The sequence below is a fragment of the Amborella trichopoda genome, chromosome 7, assembly GCF_054954075.1.
Source record: "Amborella trichopoda isolate Santa Cruz 75 chromosome 7, AtrichopodaSantaCruz75HAP2 v2.0, whole genome shotgun sequence".
In the NCBI taxonomy this organism is placed as follows: domain Eukaryota; kingdom Viridiplantae; phylum Streptophyta; class Magnoliopsida; order Amborellales; family Amborellaceae; genus Amborella; species Amborella trichopoda.
This window is the reverse complement of record NC_142342.1, coordinates 43,610,328-43,630,449: the sequence shown is the minus strand read 5'-3', so window position 1 is coordinate 43,630,449 and position 20,122 is coordinate 43,610,328. Positions and strand designations below refer to the sequence as shown.

The window sequence follows — 20,122 nt, the reverse complement described above, 5'->3', positions numbered from 1 at the left end:
TTTTTAATTATAAAATTTAAAGTTACAAACATTGTGTAGATTGAGTAGATCTATGAAAACTTGAAAATTGACGGTCCAAAAATGCATTACAAGATGAGTTTTTTCAAAAACTTGAAATCCATTTTTTCTTTCTGGCCATGGCCATTGTCTTGATGTCGAGATGATCAATTTGAGGATATTTGAGCATCAAAACAACCTCTTCTGGTGAAACTTTTGAGGTGGGTTTTAATTTAATTGTTTAGAACCTCGGCTCTATATAAACTTTTTCCGCAATGATTATAAGAAAATTTTATATAAGGCATTAACCTTAGTAAAGTGCAGCTCATAGATTCATTGAAAAATGTTGCTCCTACATCCACAGTTCTAAAAATGCCATTGCCCAATCCGAATTGGGAAAAAGTGGGAACGGTTTGGTTCCCATTATATTACCGTTCCCATTATATTTCGGGCTTCTGTTAGGGAACTATCTAGCTCTACCTTTCACTTTTTTCTATTGTTTTTATTGATTGATTCGCTGGGCTTGGTTGCTGATCCGGACCACCAATTCGCTGATCCAGATCGATCTTTTGGATAGGCATTCCGGGTCATTGATCCCTTTATTTTAAACATAGCCGACATTAAAAAACCCAGCAATCAATTATCTCGACCTCAAGAATGTATTTATATAAAAAATAAATGAATAAAAGACTGTTTTAAGTCCTAAAAAAAATTCTTATAATATATTATCTAAACCGGCTATTTTCGAAATCTTAAGTGTTATAGATTTGCCTGTCTACGCTATTTATGGAGCTTTCGATTTTGTAATTAGGTATGAAAATCCATTTTTAGGCCATTGTTAGGATTTCCAACACCATAACCATATTTTTTAGCACGTGCTTAGCTTTTATACCTCGAGATCTTAAACAATCAAAGTAAGGCACACCTTCAAATAGTGCCGATGCATGTTGTTTTAATATAAAAATTCTATGTGATGGCTTAAAAATTTATTTTCTTCTCTATTTATAAAACTTAGAGGTTTAAAAATAGTATAGATCGAGCAGATATATAAACGCTTAAAATTCTTGAAAATTAATGGTCTAAATAATACATTACAAGATGCCCCATAACTTGAAATCTATTTTTTCTCATATCCATACATCTCGACGCCGAGATGATCGAATTGAGGGCTTTTTAGCTTTGAAACAACCTCTTCTAGTGAATTTTTGGGGTGCACCTTAATTTGATTATTTGGGGCCCAATCTTATATAAACTTTTTCCTTACATAAAAATATAGTAGTTTTTATTGAGACTTCTTCTTGTACAATAAATAAGTTCACGTTTTGTAGAAAATTTGTAGATTTATCTTGTGTATATTCAACTAATCTATTTCTGAATTCAACCGATTCTTTTGAAAGTGCAAGTAGTAGAGAGAGATTGAGACTTACCGACTCCAATTGTGCTTTTCATACGTCTGGTGTGTGAAGAATGAAGGGTTAAACTCTACATAGCAAAACGGATTGCTGATAAAGAGAACTTTTATTTTTGTTAAATGGAGGTCACGATCATTCCTACTGAAGTCGAATTGGAATGCTTGGAGTGAATTACAAAATTCGAGAATTTTTTTTTTAATCTTTATAACTATTCAATGATACTCTTACAACTACCCATTTTGAAATTTGAAGGACACAAATGATTATGACTTTTATGTACAAAAGATAAATGATATCTTTGCAAACAATCCCATTACAAAAATAAAACAAGATTGAGATAGATGAATCATTATTTCAAGGATTAGCATGTACAAACATATTTCGTACTATTAAATTGTTTTTAGTGTCACTCCTAGTTATCAAATGTGAAATCTGACACATTCAAGCAGGAGGAAAAACTTTGAACTTTGAACATGGTTAATGGCACATCTCCTACAAAGAGAACATGTCTTAATTAATTTCTTTTATTAGAAATAGTACTTCTCTCGAGGTCTATTTCTTGTGAGACAAACTATTTATAAAAGGTGGATGTGCACAAGTCTCAATTAATTTCTCTCATAACCTATTTATAAAAGGGTTGATGTGCAATTAACCAAACTCAAAGTCTTAATTTCTCTCACAACCGATTTATAAAAAGGTTGATGTGCAATTGACCAAACTCAAAGTTCAAAACAAAATTTTTCAGACTTTGTATGTATGAAATAATAAGTTATTAGCAATATGGTTTTGTATTTGAAGGCTCTAAACCGAAGGAAAAAAAAAATGACATCAATTCATTCTAATGAGAGAAATAACTTGAAAAAATTAAAATAGCATTCATGATACTCACACATCACTATAAGAACTTCCCCCAAGACCTGGCGACTAAGCTCACCATTTTTTAGAACATTCTATAATCACTAGAACTATCCTTCGAGCCCTAAACATAATGTATATTGTTACAGCTTATCTAGGCCTTTTATTTTAAAACTTTGTATCCATTTTTTACTTCCAAATTTCATCACAAAGAGTAAAAATAGATTTTAGAGCCACTGTAGGTATTTTTCATGCCCAAAGTGTTTATTATACTAGGTTTTACGGTGAGGCTTTACCTTTTTTCAAAAGACCGGGCCTTATAGAAACTAAAATAGAAAAAAGTTAAAATAATCGGTTTCATGAAGAAAAGTAAAACTTCATCTCAAAATTAAATAAAAACTCCTAGGGTTAGAAAACCTTCAAATCAATTATCTCGACCTTAACATTATGGACGAAAAAAGAAAAAAAAGTTTCGGACCCTAAAAATAATACATACTATTAGTCCATTTTCAAGTGTTCACATATTTGTGAGAGCCATCTAGGTTTTTTCGAGGTATTTTTCATACTAGATTTTAAAGTCAGGTTTTTGTTTTCCGAAAAGCCTCTGCGTTATCGATAAACGTGGCAATAGGTCGGGCCCAAATTCACAGGGCCATACCCGAGCCAAAAAAACATTACGTGACCTAAATCTCAATAATATTCGAGTCCAAGATTTGGACCTATACCCGGATCAGGATCGGGTCTATCCCTTGGCCTTTCCAAGAGCTATGTACGGGTGTAATTACTAAATTTACAGGTGCGAATATATACCAAGATCTTCTAAGTTCTAACTACCTTCAGGTGTGTATACATGTGATGCATTTAATAATATAAAAACCAATCCAAATTTCGTTTGATCAGTTGTAAAGAGAGGAGAATAGGCTTCGATTTTTCTCTGAGATCTGAGTTTCCTCCTCTGAATTGATGTCTGTTCTCTCAACCAGAGTGTGTTTTCTAGGGTTTCAGTGTGCCTTCATGTATCAGCGACCGGCAACTGGAGCTTCTATAGGGTTTTTGAGGGACCCCACGAGTTGTATATGTTCAGGGCGCGATTGCAGGTCTAGGGTTTTCGAGAATTTGGGTTTGAGAGAATTCTAAGCTTTTCAGGTGGTGAATAGAGTTTTGGGGTTTGGGGGCATCAGGGTTTGGGAGGTTTAGAGAGTTCGGAGGTTGGTTTGATTTCTAGGGTGGAGATTTGACTGTAAAAACTGGAGGAGATTTGTACGGTTTAGTTGGAATTAGAGGGTGGAATTTCTTGAGGTTTTTCCTTCGGGGTTTCATTCTTGGAGAGGGAAAGGATTTTCTTCCATCTCCTTTGTGAAGTTCATTGTGGAGTTGGAGCGTTTTCAGAAACCTGGGTGAGTTAGAGCTTTGAGCATTTATATTGTATAAATTTCAAATGGTTGCTATTTATGGAGAATTTTGCTTTTGGCGCTGCTAATTTCAAATTTCTTGGCTTTCTTGCTAGGTTTTCAACTCTCAAGAATGTGGAAAGATGGAAAGTCCTAACCATTTGTGGATTTGACCCATCAAGACTCGAGGAGGGTCATGGCATCAAAGCAGTTTCAGAGTGCAGAGAATGGCATCGAAGTGTCTTAGTGAATAAATCTGTGTAGGTGTTTCAAAGGATTTAACCGATTTCAATGCAAGATAAGAAGGTGATTTTATAACACTCGAGTGTTTGAGCTTTTCGCTTGTTCTCTTTCAGGTCACTTGTGCTCAGATAGCTCTTTATTTAGTCATTTATAATGTTTTGAATGATGAATAGAGTGCAGGAAAGTGTGATACTTGAATTTTCGATAGGTTTTAACCAGATATCACAAAACACATTGGTTGAGTAAAGGATTATTTGTTAGACTGTAACAGCATTCAAGAAAAGTTACCAAACAATTTCCTAAAATTTTCTTTTTATTCATATTTTAGGATTTAACAGGCATAGAGAAGGTGACCCAACACCAGAAAAGAACATAAGGAGGAAGATTTTGTAATTTCTTAGGTTTTATTTTTGTAATTGGCATCAATGTGTGGGGTTAAGTTTTATCAAAATCTGGTTTAAGATGTCAGGGAAGGAATTAGGGTTTCCAAAGACTCGGGATTGCAGTCTTCAAGAAGCTGCGAGCCGAGCTGTTCTTCGAGAGGTTCGGCGATTAGGGTATTGTGGCATTGAGCTTAGAGAATCAGGGAAGCGTGTGATCTTCTTTTGCACCTTCTGCCTTGCTACTTGTTATACTGAGAATTCATTGTTCGATCACCTAAAAGGAAACCTCCACTCTAAGAGGTATGCTTTGGCACAGCATACCCTCCTTCAGTCCAATCCTTGGCCTTTTAATGATGGTATTCTTTTCTTTAGTGAGTGGTGTAGCAAAAAACAAGAACTGACGATACCCATCATGCACAATGAAACCTTCAATATCGAGAATAAGAAGTTGAAATTGACTTTGAGCAAACAAGATGAATGCTCTAAAGTGATAGTACTCAAAGAATTTGATAGTTATTCTATGGTGGTTCCTGGCGTCTTATCTGAGGATGAAATTTCTCAATTAGGGATTCGGCCTATTGGGTTTGGGGACGTTGGGTTGAGGATCAAAGAAGATACTGGGAGTATTAGCAAAATATGGTGTGTTTGGTTGGGAACTGAGGATTTCTCGAAGCAGAAGTTAATATGCGATTATGGTATTATGGTTTTCTCTTACTCCGACAATTTGGGTAGGGAGGAGATTGTGGATGATCCTGACCCAATGTTAGCCTTGAATTCTTGGTCAGAATCAGAGAATTCTGAAAATCATGGATCAAAAAAGGGAAGAATTGATGATGCCTGTCATTCTTCAGTGAAGGAGACCTCTGTATTCAGTGACGGAGAATTATATAATAAGCAAATATGTCAGGCTAGTGATGCATTTACGGCTACACAGTGCAATGATTTGTTGAAATGCTCAAGGTCTATTTCAAGAAAAGCTCAAAGACGAGAATTAAGGAAAAAGAAGCTGCTCTTGGCGGAGAGAACATGTGGGATTTGCAAGTTACAGATGCTGCCTGGTAGAGATGTTGCAACCCTTTTGAATAAGAAGAGTGGATATTTTGCTTGCAGCAGTAGGAACACTAGTGGGGTAAGTCTTCTATGACCCAGCCAATCTTTATTTTCCATCATTGTTGCGGATTCTTTCCCTTTATTCCTTTATTGGTTCTCAACATGCTCTATGGTGATTTTTATCCATTATTGGTATTGGGTATTTCTTTTTTGTAATGGAATTTTGCATCCATACACAAAAACTTTGTTTCGATCATTACTATTATGGACTCTCTCTCTCTCTCTCTCTCTCTCTCTCTCTCTCTCTCGCTATGTCTGTGTGTGTGTGTGTATTTTGAACAAGTACAAATCAGTTCTTGGCCTTTATTGCTATCCAGTTATTTTTTTATCAATGGAATTGCAGGCATTTCATCTATTTCACGTGTCCTGTCTCACACATTGGCTTCTTTTATGCGAATCTGAGATAATAGCTGGTCAATCATGTGGTGTGAAACCTAGCCCAAAGAGGGGCAGAGGAAAGAGGAAGGCAAAAGGAAATGAGTCTTTGAGTTCACAAATTTCGCGTGTATTCTGCCCAGAATGCCAAGGCACTGGTCTAGAGATTCAAGAGGGAAAGCTGGAGGCTCCAAGATTTCCTCTGCATCAGGTTTGTTGTCCCAGGAACTACGTGGTATTCATTTAGGAATCTTCAATTTGACATTACGACCATGATTTTCGGTAACTTCTGGGATATTAAAAATATTAGTAGTTTTTAAATGTGGGAAAGAATTTTTGAAATGAGGGTCAAAGCACTCCACATTTCGTTTGGAGTTCCCGAAAAGCCTGAAAAATTGACGATTAACATTTTTCAAAGCTTCTACTGTTTAAGAATTGAAAAAAGTTTTTGATTCCTTTGCTATGTCTCTTTTTGTTGGGTAAAAAGACATTCCTTGGCTATTCATTAGTAGAATGATGCTGAAGAGTAGCTTAAGGTACACTGGTGATATATGGGTAACTCCCACTGGCTCAACCTTTTTTCCTTTAAGAAAGTTGTTCAGGGTGTAGCTCGTGAGAACTCGGCTAGTTTCTAAAGAGCTCACAAAGTACTAAGAAATGTTTAAATGGTAATCTTGCAGGATTGTAGTATACTTGGTAATATCGAACTTGCACTATTTTGTGTCTTATCTTTAATTTTGCATATGTTTCTGCTTGGCTATAATTTCAGATGTTCCTTTGGTTATTAAAAACGGTTGAATCACACAAAGCATATATGGCACATCCCGAACCTCTTCAGGGATGCTCCACAGGTCTTTGTTTCAAAAAGGACTCCACAGAAGATGGTCAGGTTTGTTGTTTGACCTCTCAAATCTTAGAGTCATTCGACCAATTATGTATAGATATATTTACTTTTTTTCACTTTTGCAGGAGAGTGTGATTCCTCAAAAATTGTTGTGCTTCTATCGAGCTGACGAGGAGAGTCTTTGAGTGGGAATTGTTTGAAGATCGCCGAATAATGTGATTCTCTGGTTCTGGTGGCAATTATTAGATTTCCCATGTGGGTAGGAACTTTCGACTCTTTAGTTGTGTACATGCTGTTGTACCATAGTAGTGTGCATTGTGCTCTCTAATTCTGTACATTCATGTTTACTGTAGTACTGTGCATTGTGCTCTCTAATTGTGTACATGCATGATGTACAAAGTGGTGTAGAGTTGCAGAGTGTGCTAATCATGGTTAACATAACACGACGACGTATTGATGTTCAATGGAGGCAATGGAAATCGTAGTCTTCGAAACTTACTTTTTTGTCGACTCAATCTACTTGATGCATGCATCAAGTTACATAAGTAGTGGGCAACTGAAAAATCCATTATGGTTCTAATATGTGAAAAGAAAGTGGTTGTCTGTATATAAATGCATGCATATTCGTATGTGTATATATATATTGGAAAACTCTGGCCAATGCATATAGGCGAAAATGAACAGTGATTTTGTTTATACTCATCACCATCCAAACTGCATAGTCACATTTGTTCGGTAGTGTTTCAATTTTCAATTTTTTTTTTTATAAATTTAAATTACTTGAAATTAAGAGCGTGTATGCATCTTAGTAAGACACATCTAATAAAAATATGAAAAAAATAATTCGTAAAATATAAATTGATTAAAATACAACAAAATATTTATGGGGGTATTTTGGTTAATTTATATTTTACGAATTATTTTTTTCATATTTTTTTATTAGGTGTGTCTCACTAAGATGTACAGACGCTCCAAATTTCAGATCATTTCGATTAGTAAAACAAAATGAAAATTGAAACACTACCGGACAATTGTGATCGTGCAATGAAGTTTGAAAGGTGATGAGGGTAAGCGTCATCATTGTTCATTTTCGTCTATAGGCGTTTTGTAGTATCTTCCTTATATATTTATGTTATTTATATGGAAAATGTTTCTATACTTCCCCTACAACATAGAAGAACTATCATTGCCCTACCATTAGCCGTCCAATTTTGATCAAGAGAGCCACTCACCGTTTGCTCTTAGATTCGACATCTCAAAGTATTTTATTTTTAGTTTTTTTTTTATATACAAGTTGTATTAATATGAAATTTGGTACATGTCATCTTCTCATTGGGGCGCACCTATAAAAATATTAAAAATAATTTTTCGATAAAATATAATGACTAAAATACGTATTGAAACTTTTAGGGGTATTTTGGTCATTATATTTTATTGGAAATTTTTTTATATATATATTTTTCGCTAGTGTGTGTTTAATAGAGGATTGGACATCCAAAATTTGGTGTCAAAATAGTTTATAAAAAAAAAATTAAAAATAAAATAGTATAAAGACGTGACATTGTGATTGGGGCAATCTTAGCCTTCCATTCAGAATGGGCGGTTGGATAAAGGGAAGTATATAAGTTTTATGCTGTAGGGGAAGCATAGAAAACTTGCCCTATTAATATATATTTTATTATGGAAAATGTTTCTATACTTCCTCTACAACATAAAAGTTCTATCATCCCCTTACCATCCGGCTGTCCAATTTTGATTAAGAGTGCTACTCACCGTTTGATCTTAGATCCGACGTTTCAAAGTATTTTATTTTTAATTTTTTTTTATACAAATTGTATGAATATGAAATTTGGTACGTGTCATCTTCTCATTATCGTGCATTTATAAAAATATTAAAAATAATTTTTCAATAAAATATAATAATCAAAATACCTTTTGAAACTTTCAAGAGTATTTTGATCATTTTATTTTATTTAAAATATTTTTTTTATATTTTTCGCTAGTACGAGTTTAATAGAAGAATGGACATCCAAAATTTGGTGTCAAAATGGTTTATAAAAAAAAAATTTAAAATAAAATGGTATAGAGACGTGACATTGTTATTGGGGTAATCTTAGCCTTCAATTCAAAATGGACGGTTGGATAAAAGGGAGTTTATAAGTTTTATGCGATAGAAGAAGCAAAAAAAACTCTCCCTTTTTATATTATGTTCTTAAAAATTAAGTCCAAAAATCCATCTCAAAATTAGAGTTTTAAGAGGTGACTCATTTTTACATGGACTCATAAAAACCGTGTCCAAAAGAACAAAAAAAAAGTGAAGTTAAATCATCAAAATGCCCAAAGTCTGTTCTGCTGTTACGATGACGTCCACTTTGTTTAAGCCCTCAGAATCTCCAATTAAATAGGTGACAAAAACCCATCTTGCATGATTAAACTTCAAGAAATATTAAGTACAACATTCATTTTTTCTTCAATTTAGTAGGATATGGAGATGAAGTGCAACATATCCTCCTAAAGTCATTAAAAATTTCTATAAATTTTGTACCCAAATTGATCGCAATTTATCAAAAATAATGATATAGCCCCACTTCAAGTTTTGAGAATTCAAAGTTTAAAAATAATGATATTGCCGCACTTCAAATTTTGAGAATTCAAAGTTTGGCATTTATATTGTAAAGAGCCTTAAGGATACCTTAGATTTAAAAATATAAAGTATTTTAATTAAGTAAATACTTTGGAACCTGAAAATTCAAAGTATTTTAGTCCGGCAAATACTTTGAAATTTTTTAAGTTCTAACGGAAAAAACTTTAGGAGATGTTTGATATCAGGGAGATTTTCGAGGTCGGAGTAGAACATCTCACTTCCACATTTGAGAACAAAGAGATTTTGGAAGGGCAGCATCCCATGCCCTTCCACATGCCCTATTTTTTAACATTAAAACAAGCTCATTTTTGGAAGTCCGCCCTTTTCGATGGAAAATGGGAGATCCCTTTCTCTCCCATAAATTGGGCTTTGCAAATACGCTTTTAGAATTTCAAGTTTTCAAATATTTGCTCAACTAAAATACTTCTGATTTTCAAATCCCAAAAATACTCTCATTGCATACCTCACAAGTTAGGTGTACATAAATGTTCAATTTTGGATTCGCAAAGCCAAAGTAGGGCAATATCATTAACTTTTCAAGTTATGAATAAATTAGGCATAGGTGTAATAACATGAGGATTTAGGGTATTTTTAAAAAACCAAACTTTTAGTTGATGTTTGCCTAAATTGCTCTAAAAAGAAGCTAAAACATGCACACTAAAAATGTCACCCTACAGTTGTATGATAAAATGGGCTGAATTTTCCATGTAACTTCTTTTACGATAAGATCTACATATTTAGGGACTTAAACTACTCTTGCCGAAAGGCCATATGAAATAGTCCCTCTAAAGTTTGTCTATAGGAAAAGTATATATTCAAATAATTTATTTTTAATACAAAATGATCACAATTAATCTTGACCAAAATTAGGTGGATGCATTTATTCAATTGACCAAACTCAAAGATGAAAAGAAATTTTTTCGTATTTATTTATCATATTTCTACATGAAAAAAATCTCGATTGGATATAAGTATTTTACAATAGATAAGAATTTTACAATAAGACCATAGTATAATGTACTTCCTATTTACTTATCATATTTTTGAGTGAAAAAATTCACTCGAAATTAGAAACTAGTGTGAAAATATTCTCATATTTAACCAGATGAATAAATTTTTTCACACAAAACAGATGTGCCCTAAGGTCTTCATCATCCATTGAAATGAAAGAAGTTAAATGATGAAGAAATTGAGATTTTAGAGAGAGAGAGGAAAACAAGCTCCATCACTTCCAGAGTGGGATTACACTACAGTCTCACAAAAACATAAAAACTAAAATAACAAGGTTTAGTAGAAAAGAAATGATAAATCAAAATATTTACACACCCCAAAAAGTAGAGATAAAAAACCTACAAAATAAACCCAAAATATGTATATAGAATAATACAAAATAATTATATAAACAAATAAATCAGGATCTCAGCTTATTACAAGTCTTCCTCAAGGAATTTGCAGACAGATAACGCAGTTCAATATAACATCATAGATCCCACAAAAATTGCCCTTGATTAAAAATTAAACAATCTACAGACAAAAAGAAATTAGGAGAGAAATTTTATAGAGAGAAAATTATGGAAGAAAAATGAAAAAGATGAAAGAGGAAGCATCTCAGATCTTTTCTTCCCCTCAAGATTTCTTCATGGGATATCAAAGTGCAAGGATAACAAATAGGAGATATTCATCACTGATGCTCTTGTTTAATCCTAGAGAGAGAGAGAGCGAGAGAGAGAGAGAGTGAATTATTTAGAGAGAGAGAGAGAGAGTGAATTATTTAGAGAGAGAGACAGAGAGACCTCATGTTGTGGAGGGGGAGAGAAAGTAACCCTAAATGAGTCACAACCCAGTGAGAAGGGAGAGAGAAACCAGAGTGGAGGGGTTTTGGGAATTTATAAGCCTTTCTAGGGTTTGTAATAGGTACAAGGGAAAATTTATAGTGGATTAAACATCGGCCGCCCATGGAAAACATGGACGGTGGTGATGAGCTGTGGTCCCACAGCTGATCAACTCTTGTGTGGTGGTTTCACCCAGAGGAAAAAATAAGTAAAACTCTCTTGCGGTGATTCACCCAAAAAACTCTCTTGTGGTGCATTAGTTGTTGGGTGGCAACGCGTTGTGTTTGGACTGGGCCAGCCTTGGACCCGGCCTCGGCTCCATATGGCCCGCCCAAGCCCGGCCTTCCCCTTATTAGAACATGGCCCGGTCGGGTCAAAAAGAAATAAAATAAAAACAACATAAAAAATAAAGGGGAACAGCGAAAAAATAAAAAGAGAGGATTTTGGCACTAGACATAGCCCGGCGTTGGGGGCCATAATTTGTGGCCCAGGACTTAGTTTTTTAAAGCAGGAGTCGGCTGCCTAGCCCATTGCTCAACTCAAGAGTGGAAATATAGGGGAAGGTCACTTGAATACTATCCTTGCAAGGATCATGGTATCAATCTTATTCATAAAATGTTTCACACATTCACACACATATATTATTAGTTTTTGTACGAGGAAGTTACAATCATTTTTAATCATTAATGTAAAATCTAATTTATGAAAATATGTCACAACATTCAAAGAAAAGTAGTTTGGACTTCGCATCTAAACAATGACACATTTTCAACCACTCGATTTCAAATTTATTGGTCAATGATGACCGTGTGACCTCCTCATATAAAATAAAAATGGTATTATTGTATACATTCCCATATTAGTATGGAGCAGGGTATTGATGCCCAAAATCTATGGTCCATGTTCATCTAAAGATGGTTTTATGACCACTGACTATGGTCAAATTTGATGCCAATATGATTTGTAAAAAGAAAATTAAAAATAAAATACTTTTAAGCCATTAGATCAAGATGAAACTGTCATAGGTTTAACTCATGACAAAAAGCCATCCGGACCATACATTCAAAATAGTACGTACGAGAGAGGGAGGTCATCTGTGAGGTTTTTAGAGCCAATGGCCAATAGAAAAGTTTCTCTTTAATATATAATGGAAGTAGCATTTATTTTTACCAAGGGATTGTATGTTATAATACCATTTATCTTTATTACAAGGAAGTCACAATTATCTTTACCCATTAGATGTTAAATTAGATAGCTTAAGGTGTGTCATGAAGTTTACATTTTTTGAGTCCAGTCAAAGACACACTTACAACCACTCGATTTGAATTCGGATAAGAGTAATTATGACCTCTTTATAATAAAAGTAAATAATTTCTTTGTACATTTTTTCTTTTAGTCAGCAATTTTATACCATAGATCTTTTTTTTTTTTTTACAAATAGGTCACAATTATTCTTAGCTATTAATTCTATACTATAGACCTTTTTTTTCTTTTTCTTTTTTTTTTTTTTACAAATATTCTTAGCTATTAGATGTCAAATTCGATAGCTTAAGTTGTGTCACGAAGTTTAATAAATTTTTCTTTAAATTATGAGTCCAGTCAAAGACACATTACAACCACTCGATTTGAAATCGAATGAACAAGAGTTATTATGACCTCCTTGTGCCATGTGATAGCAAATTATGACACTTGAATTTGCGTGTTTGTTATTGGACTTAAGTCATTAATGTTGTGAGCCTTGAAACCAGGGTTTGAAAACTTGCCGAGTCGAGCCGGACTCGCCCGGTTTGACTTGAGAATCATCTGCTACCGAGCCGGTTCCAATATAAAATCGAGAATCGCCCGTGTCCAGAGAGAATTGGGTGATTCCCAATAGTGAATCGTGAGTCTCACCTAAATTTTTGGGTTTACATGTGGCCTCCTCATGGTCGCCTCACTGGAGCAACACATGGTACCTAAAATCCTCCACACATGGTAACTCACCTAACATGTCTGCCCCCTCACTTTTCTACACGCACAGTTGAATATCTAGTACACATGACTTTATAGTGAACAAAGCGACGCTCATCCTTCGATGTGAGATAATTCCTACAAAAAAACATTTAAGCAAGACAATTGAATATATATTATTATAGAAGCTAATAAATCACATTAGGCGATGTAGCGGTGGTAGTTGACAACCCTGAATTTTCGGTGGACGTTTAGAGTTCGAACCCCGCGCGTCCTTGTTTATTTTTGTTGTCAAAAAATAAACAAATGCAGAAAATACTGTTGTAAAAAAATAGAAAAAAAATAAAATAAAAGGCTTTTCAAGATAAAGATAAAAAATATAATACAACGCTTTTTTATTTTTCTTGTAAAAAAAATACAAGGTAATGTAACAAGTATTTCTTGCAAAAAAATAAAACAAAAGGCATAAAAAAATAAAATGTACTTTGGCAGCATCATTTTTTTATTTTTCTTGTAAATAAAAATAAAAAATAATACAACAAGCAAAAAAAAATGTAGTACAACATCTTCTTCTTTTGTCAAAAAAATATATATATATAATCAACAAGCATCATATTTTATTTGTAAAAAAAAAAAACAAATAACACAATAAGTATTTCTTATCAAAAAAATAAAAGGTATTTCTTAATACAACCTAGGAATAAATGGTCTAATTATATTTTTTATTTTTATAACATTTTGGTCTTTAACATAAATTTAGTAATATTAATTTAAAGATACAATTCATACAATGAGGCCATTTGAAATATCTCTCTTTCTATTAACAATCTTTTCCACTAATTTATTTTAGAAACCTAAAAAATTAAAGAAAAATAATAGGCATTTTAATAATTTCTACATTGATAACCAAATATTTTATTTTATTTATTAATTTTTGTATTATAAATCATGTAGTATACTATTTTTCTTACAATTGTCAATAATACATTTTTAATTAGATTGTATTATAAAATATTTTGGATTTGTTATTATTTATATAATAAAATAAATATAAAAAATTATTGGTATATAATATTATAGTTAGTTAGGTTGTAATAATTTAGGTTTTTTTAGAGGATTAGGGTTTTCCGCCAATTCAAGATTTTAGTGGCCAAATTTTCATCGATTTAGTTAGCTCTTTATTGAAGTCCATATATGATTATATACTTAATCCATGATAATTCTATGATTTATTTTGTGTGATGCAAATTTAATTGTCAATATAAGTTCATACAGGGAAAGAACATCTCAATATTCATAAATTGATAAAAACAATGAAAGTTAATAATGTAGTACCCCAATTTCTTATTGGATTCCTAAAAAACAACATTTATAATGAATTTTAATAATTTTTTTGAATTTTTTTAAGGCTTAATTCGAGCGATTCGGCCTGTTCTCGATCCGAATCATCGATTGGCCAATTCGAATTAGTTTTTGAGATATTCGATCCGAATCACCGATTCGTTTTTTAAACCACTGCTTGAAACAGAAGGAGTCTAAAGACCATCTTATGATGGCTATTTTGACTCTTTGTTCCTGGACTTAGGTCATTAATGTTGTGAGCCATAAAACAAAGCCATCTAAGGTCCATCGTATGATGGCACTACAGTTTTCTCCCGGTTCTAGCGGTTCCCACCCGGTTCCCTCTCGGTTCTAGCCGGTTCCCTCTCGGTTCTAGCCGGTTCCCTCTCCGTTCTAGCCTCAAAAGCACCTTTACACGTGTGTACGCATCACGCATGCGATACGCACCACTCCCACACGAGTGACACGAGCGGTACACATTCCCACACGTGCCACACACACCACGCTCGCATGTGCCACACGTGTGACATGCACATGCACACATACACAGATGCCCTAGTGTTTTCACACTTGTGTTTATTTTCCAATTACATAGTTATTTATATAGCATATTTGAATACTCATCCTTCGATGTGGGATAATTCCCAAACATCATTAAATGAAAAAAACAGAATGTAAATATATGCTATTAGTAGGCAATTTTAAACATATATGCTAAAGAGGCATGATGGTTATCACTAATGTTACTTGCTTTAACTTCTCAACTTCGAATCCTCGCTTGGGCCATAAAATAGTTTATCCCTTCTTGAGCTAACTTTTGTTCCCCCTTGGGCATATAATAAATTAAAGTGTTATTTCCAAAATTTGCACGTATTTTATTAATTTTTACATTGATAACCAAATCTTTTATTTTATTTATTAATTTTTACATTATAAATCATGTAATGTATTATTTTTATTACATTTGTCAATAACACATTTCAAATTAGATAATATTATAAAATATTTTTAATTTGTTATTATTTATCTAATAAAATAATTATAAAATATAAACTAAATTTCAGTATACAATATTATAATTAGTTAGGTTGTAATAATTTTGGATTATAGTTAGTTAGGCTGTAATAATTTGGGTTTTTTTAGCGGATTAGGGTTTTTCGCCAAAACGAGATTTTAATTGTCATTCTTTCATTGATTTGGTCTACTCTTTACTATAGTCCATGTATAATTATATATTTTATCCATGATAATTTTATGATTTTTCTTTTATGTGATGCAAATTTAATACTTAAGTTTATACAGGGAAAGAGCATCTCAATATTCACAAATTGATGAAAAAAATGAAAGTTAATAATGTAGTACCCTCATTTCTTATTGGATTCTTAAAAAACAACATTTATAATGAATTTTAATAATTTTTTCGGATATTTTTTAAGCTTTAATGCCACCGATTCCCGATCAGGATCGATTTTTGAGGTGCCCAATCGGGGTCACCGATCCGCTTTTTAAACCATTGCTCCAAAGTAATAAAATGCAATAAAGTGTTTACATGTTAAACATGCATAATTTGATCATCAACAACGTCAAAGTTTTTTTTTCAACTAATTGGGGTCAGTTAACATGAATCCTAGTTCGTCATTCTGCTCTATTATGGGTCATACCATCAATGAGGCCATAAATCTATGTATATTTTATCATTGCTTCTAACCATGTCTTTTTGAGCCTACATCTTGTCTTTTTTTATCCTTCGATTTAAACTAACTCAACTCTTAACAAGTGTTGTATTGGGTATGCACCATACATGGCCAATCCATTCAAGTATGTTCTTTCTCATCTTATCGCTTATTGGTGCCACATCTAATTTTCTCAAATATCTTCATTTCGAATTTGACCCTTTATTGTCTTAATAGAATTGATGTTCAAGGAATTATATATTATTTAAGTATTGATTTTACTTCATTTTCAACTGACATTAGCAATGCTATATCCCAAGTTCGATTCATACAACTCAACTATAAAAAAATAGAAAAAAAAAAGAAGAAAGAAAGGGAAAAAGAGTGATTTGTTATATTAGATAGAAGTAATAAACATCAAGTTGTACCATGAGAAGGGATTTAGGCTTTGAATAATGCCTATGCTTGATAGAACCTAAATATTAGGAATGTCTCCCTTTTATTGTAGCTTTCCATATAAAACTATATTTATCTAATTTGTTTAAAGAACTTAGGTAAATTATTTTCATGAGGCATTACCTTCAAGCAAGAATAAGGTATTCTTTAGAAGCAGACACTTCGCATTTTGTTCTCAAAAGTACCACGTCTTCTTCATGCAATTTGAGTTTGAGTTTTCCCTTTTATATATATATATATATATAAATAGTATCGAGAAATGTGGTTTTATTATTGAAAATCTTTATGATAATCTTAAAATATATTTTCATATTTATTTATAGAATTTAAAGTTTCAAATATAGTGTAGATCGATAGATTTATGAAAATCTTAAAATTTGACGGTCTAAAATTGCGTTACAAAAGACACTATATCCAAAACTTGAAATCCATTTTTTTTTCGTGTCCATGCATCTTGATGTCGAGATGACAAATTTGAAGATATTTGGGCATCAAAACAGCTTCTTCTAGTGAAAATTTTGAGATAGGTTCAAAGTTGATTGTCTCTATAAACTTTTTCCATTCATATATATATATATATATATATATATATATATATATTACTCCCTCGGCTAAAATCTTCGTCAGGAGCATTTTTAAGGACGTGAAATCAGGGTTTAGGAAGGCAAATATAAATGTGAACAGAGTTTTTGGAGCTTGAGTCACTTGGTCCGACTTACGTACCTTTGAGTCGGACTAGGGAATATGGAAACAAAATTATATATATAAAAAAGTTTTTTTAAAAAAAAAGAAAAGAAAATGAGACTTAATTATTTGTAAAAAAATAAAAGAAAATGAGACTTAATTAGGTCCAAAATCATTTTGAGTTTACCTCAATCAGACCAGATTACTTAATCACTACGTACAATTGTGGGATGTAACCTCCGATGGCGACTTACTTTAGTAAAAGAAATATACTACCATGGGAGCATATTGTACATTTATTCTATTCAACTTGGGAGGATTTTTTTTTGTATAAATTTTTCATATCCATTTAAGAATCACTAGATGATTATAAAAAATAAAAAAAATTTGTGTTTTGGGTTTTTTAACACTTGGAACTCACTGTCCAGAAATTGGAGTATCATTGTACAATTATGGGATGTTATTATTTTTCCAAGCATATAGAAAATACGATTTTTTTTGTATTTTTATTTTTTATTATGTTAGATGCTGGCTTTAAGAGGTTAATTCCACAATGTAGAGACCTCTAAATACACCTAGGGTTTTATCAGGGGAAGAAAATGTATAGTATGCTCCTAGGTGAGCACGGAATCATTTTACAACAAAAAAATATAGGCATTACATGCAAAAAAGAAAGCGTAAAAAATATATATATAGTGTCAAACTTATATTAATGCGCACTTCAAAACCCTTCAAAAAAGTTTTTAAGATGCTTAAAAAAATAAAAAAACCCTCAAATTGATAATTTCAACAGATAAGGAAATAAAAAAGATTTAAAACTACAAAAATAGTACATCTTGTAATGTATTATTTAGACTTATCATTTTAAAAAATTTTAATTATTTATAGATCTTATCATTATATATCATTTTTGTAGCTTTAAATTTTATAATTAGATGTGATAATAGTTTTTGTGTCATTATAAGGCATTCTAGTACCAAAACTACATCCTTCGGAATGGTTTTGAGATGTGTGTTTCTTAAAGAAACAGTATAAGGTTGACATCTTATATAAACCTCACCCTAAAATGATATCTATGTCCTAATATCCAAGAAGGGTGTGGTTTGTATAAGGTTGCCTCCGTTCCCTTTTCGGAATCCTTTATTTTTAAGATGGATTCTAAATTTTGAACAAAGGGCATGATTTTTATGAGTACCAGGACTCATATGTAGAAATAATCCCCCTTTATGATTAGTTTTTTGAGATAGATTTTGAACTTAAATTTTTAAGCATACATAATATCTAGCATGGAAATCATTAACTTTTAAAAGCTAAAAAAAATAAATATTTGATAAAATATTTTTAAAAGTTGATTGTTTTCTTTTTGGGAGGGACACTCTATATCCATCTTAAAGATGTATGTAAGGGTGAGGTTAGTGTAGAGCCTAGGTTCTAAACAATCAAATTAGAGCCTAGCTTCAAATAGTATGGAAAAATGTGGTTTTAATATTGAAAATCTTTGTGATAGTCTTAAAATATGTTTCTATAGTTATTTATAAAGTTTAAAGCCTTAAAAACATTGTAGACTAAAAGATCTATGAAAACTTAAAATTGACGGTCCAAATATGTGTTACAAAATACACTATTTCCAAAACTTGAAATCTATTTTTTTCTCATGTCCATGCTTTTTTGATTTCGAGATGATCAATTTGAAAATATCTGAACATCAAAACAACCACTTCTAGTGAAATTTTTGAAGTAGGTTTAAATTTGATTGTTTAGAGCCTCGGCTCTATAAAAACCTTTTCCTTTATGTAACGCCTTTGAGATGCAAATGTATGCTCGACGACATAAAAATATTTTTTTCTTGGAATTTGGTTTGTGGAAAAATATTTATTGTGAAATATTTTTATGTGAAAAAATTCTCTCATGTGATTAGGTCTGAGAGTATCTTCACACCTATTGACCCTCGTACATATTTTTACACTAATTGACTGTTAATTTATGTGAAAATATTCCCACACTTACCACATGTTTTCTCATAAAAATATCTTTTGAAAAATCTTTTTACACCAAACAAACGTGCCCAATGATAAAGGATGCAATTTCTGTAAGGCATAGTTTTTATGGCAACAAAATAAAGCCACACCTCAAATTATTATCCGGAAAGCACTTCCGGCATAAAAAATCTCCATGATGGCTTCAAAATCAATCTCCAACAGTGAACAGTTGAAAATATTTTCAACATCTTATGAATCCGCAAACGCTTACTTTTAAGGTGAAATGACAAGTTTAGTAAATGTATTGCAATATACACTATTTTCAAAACTTAAACTCGTATTTTTTTTCACAACTTCATGATCAAAGGCGAGATGTTCAATCATAAGGTTTTCCGATAGTAGAACTACAATATTCGTGGAGTTTTGAGGTGAGGCTTTACTTGTTTTTATAGAACTGCAGCCGTACCAAAACATATCCATTGGATTTGCGCTGCCGGGGAGGCTTCGAGTGGAAGCTATTTGGTTCGTTTACTCTTTCTCTCTCTAACTAGACTTTCTCTCTCTATATAAAACGGTCCTTTCTCTCTCTAACGGGGAAAGAGCGCGAAATGGCAGCTTCCTAGAGATCACACTTTCTCTCTCTAACTTTCTCTCGCTGTCTTTCCACATCTTCTTCATCTCACTCTCAATGTTTTGGGAACGCGCTTTCCACTGTTCCATTCCTCTCTCTCTCTCTCTAAGTTTTTAAATTGTGTTCCATTCCTCTCTCTCTCTCTCTAAGCTTTTAAATTGTGCTCCATTCCTCTCTCTCTCAGTTTTTAAATTCATTTCATATTGTTCTCGTGATCTGCGTTTCTCTCTCTAAAATTTTGATCCTTTTCTTGGCATTTCTCTCTCTAGAATTTTGATCCTTTTTTCTCCGCATTTCTCTCTCTAGAATTTTTATCAGTTAA

At 32.5% G+C, this 20,122-nt stretch overlaps 1 protein-coding gene and 2 non-coding genes across 5 annotated transcripts; 1 reads left to right on the top strand and 2 right to left on the bottom strand.

Moving 5' to 3' along the window:
* Positions 1–3,158: 3,158 nt before the first annotated feature.
* LOC18423102 (acyl-UDP-N-acetylglucosamine O-acyltransferase) lies at positions 3,159–7,106 on the top strand. 3 transcript variants are annotated; one of them, XM_088871556.1, is made up of 6 exons: positions 3,159–3,661; positions 3,772–3,961; positions 4,361–5,410; positions 5,735–5,977; positions 6,536–6,655; positions 6,736–7,106. In XM_088871556.1, exons 2-6 carry the CDS (start codon positions 3,947–3,949, stop codon positions 6,793–6,795), a joined length of 1,488 nt encoding a protein of 495 aa, XP_088727682.1. In that variant the 5' UTR covers positions 3,159–3,661; positions 3,772–3,946; the 3' UTR covers positions 6,796–7,106. The 3 variants fall into 3 exon arrangements, with proteins under 3 accessions (XP_088727682.1, XP_088727683.1, XP_006827777.1); XM_088871557.1 differs by having other exon boundaries at positions 4,237–5,410; XM_006827714.4 differs by having other exon boundaries at positions 4,227–5,410.
* Positions 7,107–10,665: 3,559 nt separating this feature from the next.
* LOC148781458 (small nucleolar RNA snoR27) lies at positions 10,666–10,747 on the bottom strand. Its single transcript, XR_016060066.1, has one exon. It is a non-coding gene; the product is annotated as a small nucleolar RNA snoR27 (small nucleolar RNA).
* Positions 10,748–10,855: 108 nt separating this feature from the next.
* LOC148781457 (small nucleolar RNA snoR26) lies at positions 10,856–10,948 on the bottom strand. Its single transcript, XR_016060067.1, has one exon. It is a non-coding gene; the product is annotated as a small nucleolar RNA snoR26 (small nucleolar RNA).
* Between the last annotated feature and the right edge of the window lie 9,174 nt (positions 10,949–20,122).

Bases quoted from the DNA above. Each gene is read 5' to 3' on its own strand.
- LOC18423102 (XM_088871556.1), top strand. The intron at 5,411-5,734 runs GTAAGTCTTCTA...ATGGAATTGCAG, and splicing joins GCAGTAGGAACACTAGTGGG to GCATTTCATCTATTTCACGT. The intron at 5,978-6,535 runs GTTTGTTGTCCC...CTATAATTTCAG, and splicing joins CAAGATTTCCTCTGCATCAG to ATGTTCCTTTGGTTATTAAA.